The sequence below is a fragment of the Notolepis coatsorum genome (genome assembly GCF_963971535.1).
Source record: "Notolepis coatsorum genome assembly, contig: SUPER_7_unloc_1, whole genome shotgun sequence".
Taxonomy (NCBI): domain Eukaryota; kingdom Metazoa; phylum Chordata; class Actinopteri; order Aulopiformes; family Paralepididae; genus Notolepis; species Notolepis coatsorum.
Window position 1 is genome coordinate 742,562 of NW_028174880.1, and position 6,601 is coordinate 749,162.

The 6,601-nt window shown below is 48.8% G+C and overlaps 1 protein-coding gene across 1 annotated transcript; it reads left to right on the top strand.

Moving 5' to 3' along the window:
- The first annotated feature begins 3,126 nt into the window (after positions 1-3,126).
- Positions 3,127-6,601, top strand: LOC311232709 (dihydropteridine reductase-like). Its single transcript, XM_084338285.1, has 3 exons — positions 3,127-3,235; positions 4,673-4,756; positions 5,887-6,601. Exons 1-3 carry the CDS (start codon positions 3,129-3,131, stop codon positions 5,984-5,986), a joined length of 291 nt encoding a protein of 96 aa, XP_084194411.1. The 5' UTR covers positions 3,127-3,128; the 3' UTR covers positions 5,987-6,601.

The window sequence follows — 6,601 nt, forward strand, 5'->3', positions numbered from 1 at the left end:
CTAGGTGTGCTAGGTCATGGTCTCTCTCTCTCTCTCTCTGTCTAGGTGTGCTAGGTCATGGTCTCTCTCTCTCTCTGTCTAGGTGTGCTAGGTCATGGTCTCTCTCTCTCTGTCTAGGTGTGCTAGGTCATGGTCTCTCTCTCTGTCTAGGTGTGCTAGGTCATGGTCTCTCTCTCTCTGTCTAGGTGTGCTAGGTCATGGTCTCTCTCTCTCTGTCTAGGTGTGCTAGGTCATGGTCTCTCTCTCTCTCTGTCTAGGTGTGCTAGGTCATGGTCTCTCTCTCTCTGTCTAGGTGTGCTAGGTCATGGTCTCTCTCTCTCTGTCTAGGTGTGCTAGGTCATGGTCTCTCTCTCTCTGTCTAGGTGTGCTAGGTCATGGTCTCTCTCTCTCTGTCTAGGTGTGCTAGGTCATGGTCTCTCTCTCTCTGTCTAGGTGTGCTAGGTCATGGTCTCTCTCTCTCTCTGTCTAGGTGTGCTAGGTCATGGTCTCTCTCTCTCTCTGTCTAGGTGTGCTAGGTCATGGTCTCTCTCTCTGTCTAGGTGTGCTAGGTCATGGTCTCTCTCTCTCTGTCTAGGTGTGCTAGGTCATGGTCTCTCTCTCTCTCTGTCTAGGTGTGCTAGGTCATGGTCTCTCTCTCTCTCTGTCTAGGTGTGCTAGGTCATGGTCTCTCTCTCTCTCTGTCTAGGTGTGCTAGGTCATGGTCTCTCTCTCTCTGTCTAGGTGTGCTAGGTCATGGTCTCTCTCTCTGTCTAGGTGTGCTAGGTCATGGTCTCTCTCTCTCTCTGTCTAGGTGTGCTAGGTCATGGTCTCTCTCTCTGTCTAGGTGTGCTAGGTCATGGTCTCTCTCTCTCTGTCTAGGTGTGCTAGGTCATGGTCTCTCTCTCTCTCTGTCTAGGTGTGCTAGGTCATGGTCTCTCTCTCTCTGTCTAGGTGTGCTAGGTCATGGTCTCTCTCTCTCTCTCTGTCTAGGTGTGCTAGGTCATGGTCTCTCTCTCTCTGTCTAGGTGTGCTAGGTCATGGTCTCTCTCTCTCTCTCTGTCTAGGTGTGCTAGGTCATGGTCTCTCTCTCTCTCTCTGTCTAGGTGTGCTAGGTCATGGTCTCTCTCTCTCTGTCTAGGTGTGCTAGGTCATGGTCTCTCTCTCTCTGTCTAGGTGTGCTAGGTCATGGTCTCTCTCTCTGTCTAGGTGTGCTAGGTCATGGTCTCTCTCTCTCTGTCTAGGTGTGCTAGGTCATGGTCTCTCTCTCTCTGTCTAGGTGTGCTAGGTCATGGTCTCTCTCTCTCTCTGTCTAGGTGTGCTAGGTCATGGTCTCTCTCTCTCTCTCTGTCTAGGTGTGCTAGGTCATGGTCTCTCTCTCTCTGTCTAGGTGTGCTAGGTCATGGTCTCTCTCTCTCTGTCTAGGTGTGCTAGGTCATGGTCTCTCTCTCTCTGTCTAGGTGTGCTAGGTCATGGTCTCTCTCTCTCTGTCTAGGTGTGCTAGGTCATGGTCTCTCTCTCTCTCTGTCTAGGTGTGCTAGGTCATGGTCTCTCTCTCTCTGTCTAGGTGTGCTAGGTCATGGTCTCTCTCTCTCTGTCTAGGTGTGCTAGGTCATGGTCTCTCTCTCTGTCTAGGTGTGCTAGGTCATGGTCTCTCTCTCTCTGTCTAGGTGTGCTAGGTCATGGTCTCTCTCTCTCTGTCTAGGTGTGCTAGGTCATGGTCTCTCTCTCTCTCTGTCTAGGTGTGCTAGGTCATGGTCTCTCTCTCTCTCTGTCTAGGTGTGCTAGGTCATGGTCTCTCTCTCTCTGTCTAGGTGTGCTAGGTCATGGTCTCTCTCTCTCTGTCTAGGTGTGCTAGGTCATGGTCTCTCTCTCTCTGTCTAGGTGTGCTAGGTCATGGTCTCTCTCTCTCTCTGTCTAGGTGTGCTAGGTCATGGTCTCTCTCTCTCTGTCTAGGTGTGCTAGGTCATGGTCTCTCTCTCTCTCTGTCTAGGTGTGCTAGGTCATGGTCTCTCTCTCTCTGTCTAGGTGTGCTAGGTCATGGTCTCTCTCTCTCTCTGTCTAGGTGTGCTAGGTCATGGTCTCTCTCTCTCTCTGTCTAGGTGTGCTAGGTCATGGTCTCTCTCTCTGTCTAGGTGTGCTAGGTCATGGTCTCTCTCTCTCTGTCTAGGTGTGCTAGGTCATGGTCTCTCTCTCTGTCTAGGTGTGCTAGGTCATGGTCTCTCTCTCTCTGTCTAGGTGTGCTAGGTCATGGTCTCTCTCTCTCTGTCTAGGTCATGGTCTCTCTCTCTGTCTAGGTGTGCTAGGTCATGGTCTCTCTCTCTCTCTGTCTAGGTGTGCTAGGTCATGGTCTCTCTCTCTGTCTAGGTGTGCTAGGTCATGGTCTCTCTCTCTCTGTCTAGGTGTGCTAGGTCATGGTCTCTCTCTCTCTGTCTAGGTGTGCTAGGTCATGGTCTCTCTCTCTCTGTCTAGGTGTGCTAGGTCATGGTCTCTCTCTCTCTGTCTAGGTGTGCTAGGTCATGGTCTCTCTCTCTCTGTCTAGGTGTGCTAGGTCATGGTCTCTCTCTCTCTGTCTAGGTGTGCTAGGTCATGGTCTCTCTCTCTGTCTAGGTGTGCTAGGTCATGGTCTCTCTCTCTCTGTCTAGGTGTGCTAGGTCATGGTCTCTCTCTCTCTGTCTAGGTGTGCTAGGTCATGGTCTCTCTCTCTCTGTCTAGGTGTGCTAGGTCATGGTCTCTCTCTCTCTGTCTAGGTGTGCTAGGTCATGGTCTCTCTCTCTGTCTAGGTGTGCTAGGTCATGGTCTCTCTCTCTCTCTGTCTAGGTGTGCTAGGTCATGGTCTCTCTCTCTGTCTAGGTGTGCTAGGTCATGGTCTCTCTCTCTCTCTGTCTAGGTGTGCTAGGTCATAATCTCTCTCTCTCTGTCTAGGTGTGCTAGGTCATGGTCTCTCTCTCTCTCTCTGTCTAGGTGTGCTAGGTCATGGTCTCTCTCTCTCTCTGTCTAGGTGTGCTAGGTCATGGTCTCTCTCTCTCTGTCTAGGTGTGCTAGGTCATGGTCTCTCTCTCTGTCTAGGTGTGCTAGGTCATGGTCTCTTTCTCTCTCTCTCTCTCTCTCTCTCTCTCTCTCTCTCTCTCTCTCTCTCTCTCTCTCTAGGTATGCTAGGTTATGGGATGGCCAAGGCAGCTGTCCACCAGTTGTGTCATTCACTGGGACAAAACAAGAGCGGTCTGCCAGTTGGAGCTGCTGCTGTAGCCATACTACCGTAAGATACACTATAGCCATACTACCGTAAGATACACTGTAGCCATACTACCTTAAGACACACTGTAGCCATACTACCTTAAGATACACTGTAACCATACTACCTTAAGACACACTGTAACCATACTACCTTAAGACACACTGTAGCCATACTACTTTAAGACACACTGTACCTTAAGACACACTGTAGCTATACTACCGTAAGACACACTGTAGCCATACTACCTTAAGATACACTGTAGCCATACTACCGTAAGATACACTGTAGCCATACTACCTTAAGACACACTGTAGCCATACTACCTTAAGACACACTGTACCTTAAGACACACTGTAGCTATACTACCGTAAGACACACTGTAGCCATACTACCTTAAGATACACTGTAGCCATACTACCGTAAGATACACTGTAGCCATACTACCTTAAGACACACTGTAGCCATACTACCTTAAGACACACTAGCCATACTACCTTAAGACACACTGTAACCATACTACCTTAAGACACACTTTAGCTATACTACCGTAAGACACACTGTAGCTATACTACCTTAAGACACACTGTAGCTATACTACCGTAAGACACACTGTAGCCATACTACCTTAAGACACTGTAGCCATACTACTTTAAGACACACTGTATCCATACTACCTTAAGACACACTGTAGCCATACTACCTTAAGATACACTGTAGCCATACTACCGTAAGACACACACTAACCAAACCATACTACCTTAAGACACTGTAGCCATACTACCGTAAGACACACACACTGTAACCAAACCATACTACCTTAAGACACTGTAGCCATACTACCGTAAGACACACACTGTAACCAAACCATACTACCTTAAGATGCACTGTAGCCATACTACCGTAAGACACACACACTGTAACCAAACCATACTACCTTAAGACGCACTGTAGCCATACTACCGTAAGACACACACACTGTAACCAAACCATACTACCTTAAGACACACTGTAGCCATACTATCTTAAGACACACTGTAGCCATACTACCTTAAGACACACTGTAGCCATACTACCTTAAGACACACTGTAGCCATACTACCGTAAGACACACACACTGTAACCAAACCATACTACCTTAAGACACACTGTAGCCATACTACCGTAAGACACACACACTGTACGTGGAATGCACCTGATTGGATAAATTGCATGCTGGTGCTCTAGTGCGACACCTAGTGGCTCAATATTATCTAGCACCTTTTTAAAGAATGTATACCTCACAGCCATATAATTTTGAGATTATATATCGACTCCAGATTATATATAAACTCTAGATTATATATTAAACTAGATTATATATATATATACACCATACATATTCAACTGTAGATTGGGGCTCTGAGTGATGAAATATGAAGTGAGTGATTGTTGTTATCTCTGTATCGTTCTTGTCGTCAGTGTTACCTTGGATACGCCCATGAACAGGAAGTCCATGCCTGATGCCGACGTCTCTTCCTGGACGCCGCTGGGCTACGTGGCAGAGTGAGTACTGTGTAGGGAGGGGGCGTGGCTCGTGAGTAATCCATTACTCTGTAGGGAGGGGGCGTGGCTCGTGAGTAATCCATTACTCTGTAGGGAGGGGGCGTGGCTCGTGAGTAATCCATTACTCTGTAGGGAGGGGGCGTGGCTCGTGAGTAATCCATTACTCTGTAGGGAGGGGGCGTGGCTCGTGAGTAATCCATTACTCTGTAGGGAGGGGGCGTGGCTCGTGAGTAATCCATTACTCTGTAGGGAGGGGGCGTGGCTCGTGAGTAATCCATTACTCTGTAGGGAGGGGGCGTGGCTCGTGACTAAACCATTACTCTGTAGGGAGGGGGCGTGGCTCGTGAGTAATCCATTACTCTGTAGGGAGGGGGCGTGGCTCGTGAGTAATCCATTACTGTGTAGGGAGGGGGCGTGGCTCGTGAGTAATCCATTACTGTGTAGGGAGGGGGCGTGGCTCGTGAGTAATCCATTACTGTGTAGGGAGGGGGCGTGGCTCGTGAGTAATCCATTAGTCTGTAGGGAGGGGCTGAGTAATCCATTACTCTGTAGGGAGGGGGTGAGTAATCCATTACTCTGTAGGGAGGGGGTGAGTAATCCATTACTCTGTAGGGAGGGGCTGAGTAATCCATTACTCTGTAGGGAGGGGGTGAGTAATCCATTACTGTGTAGGGAGGGGGTGAGTAATCCATTACTGTGTAGGGAGGGGGTGAGTAATCCATTACTGTGTAGGGAGGGGGTGAGTAATCCATTACTCTGTAGTAAAAAAAAAAAATTAATTAAAACCGAAGGTTCGAACGTTCGTTCGAAAAACCCTGACGAAGTTCGAATCCCAAAAACGGGCTTCGGGGGAAACAGCCCTCCTGTATATGTGACTGAGTAAAGTACATGATGTTATCGTTTTAATGAGTTGTGTTTATATACTGTAACTTAAAAGCTCATGTTCATGATGTTATACTGATCTGAAATCAGTGCCTTTTCTATGTGACTCTGGATTAGAGCATCAGCTAACGGGTGTAATTGTGTGTGTTTTTTTGTGTGTGTGTGCGCCTGTGTGTGTGTGTGTGTGTGTGTGTGTGTGTGTGTGTGCGCCTGCCTGTGTGTGTGTGTGTGTGTGCGCCTGTGTGTAGGTTACTGTACTCCTGGGTGGTGGGAGAAGGCCGCCCCGCCTCCGGGTCACTGGTGGAGCTGCTGACCTCACAGGGCAAGACGGAGGCCACGCCCCTCTAGCTGCGTGTGTGTGTGTGTTTGTTTGTGTGCCTGTGTGTGTGTGTGTGTGTACTTCATATTTTGCCGTAATCACTTCTGGGTAATGTCATCATGTTTACACTAGACCTGAAACACCCCCTGTGTGTGTGAAGTGTTTTTAGCTTGTGAGCTGCTCTGACCCCTGACCCCCACACACTGCAGGCTGCTCTGACCCCTGACCTCTGACCCCCACACTGCAGGCTGCTCTGACCCCCACACTGCAGGCTGCTCTGACCTCCGACCCCCACACTGCAGGCTGCTCTGACCTCTGACCCAAAAGCTTCCAAGCTTCAATCGCTCCCACACGGTTAATCGACGCCAAAGTCACTATTCCAATGTCGTCTTTGTAGAAAATTATAGAAATAATAATAATCCAACATTCATTTTGAAAAATTTATTTTTAGGCCACATCCACATTTTCTTTTTGGGAAAAATGACAGTGTCCACACCAATGGTGTTTTAGAAAATCTCTCGGTCCACAGAACGATCCCACAAACACACTCTCATGAACTGACCTGATGGCTGCAGAGAGCTCTCCTGGTCCTGATGGCTGCAGGGAGCTCTCCTGGTCCTGATGGCTGCAGGGAGCTCTCCTGG

Coding starts and splice junctions, on each gene's coding strand:
- LOC311232709 (XM_084338285.1), top strand. CDS start 3,129: ATGCTAGGTTATGGGATGGCCAAGGCAGCTGTCCACCAGTTGTGTCAT. Junction 3,236..4,672: donor GCTGCTGTAGCCATACTACC/GTAAGATACACT, acceptor TCTTGTCGTCAG/TGTTACCTTGGATACGCCCA. Junction 4,757..5,886: donor CCGCTGGGCTACGTGGCAGA/GTGAGTACTGTG, acceptor GCCTGTGTGTAG/GTTACTGTACTCCTGGGTGG.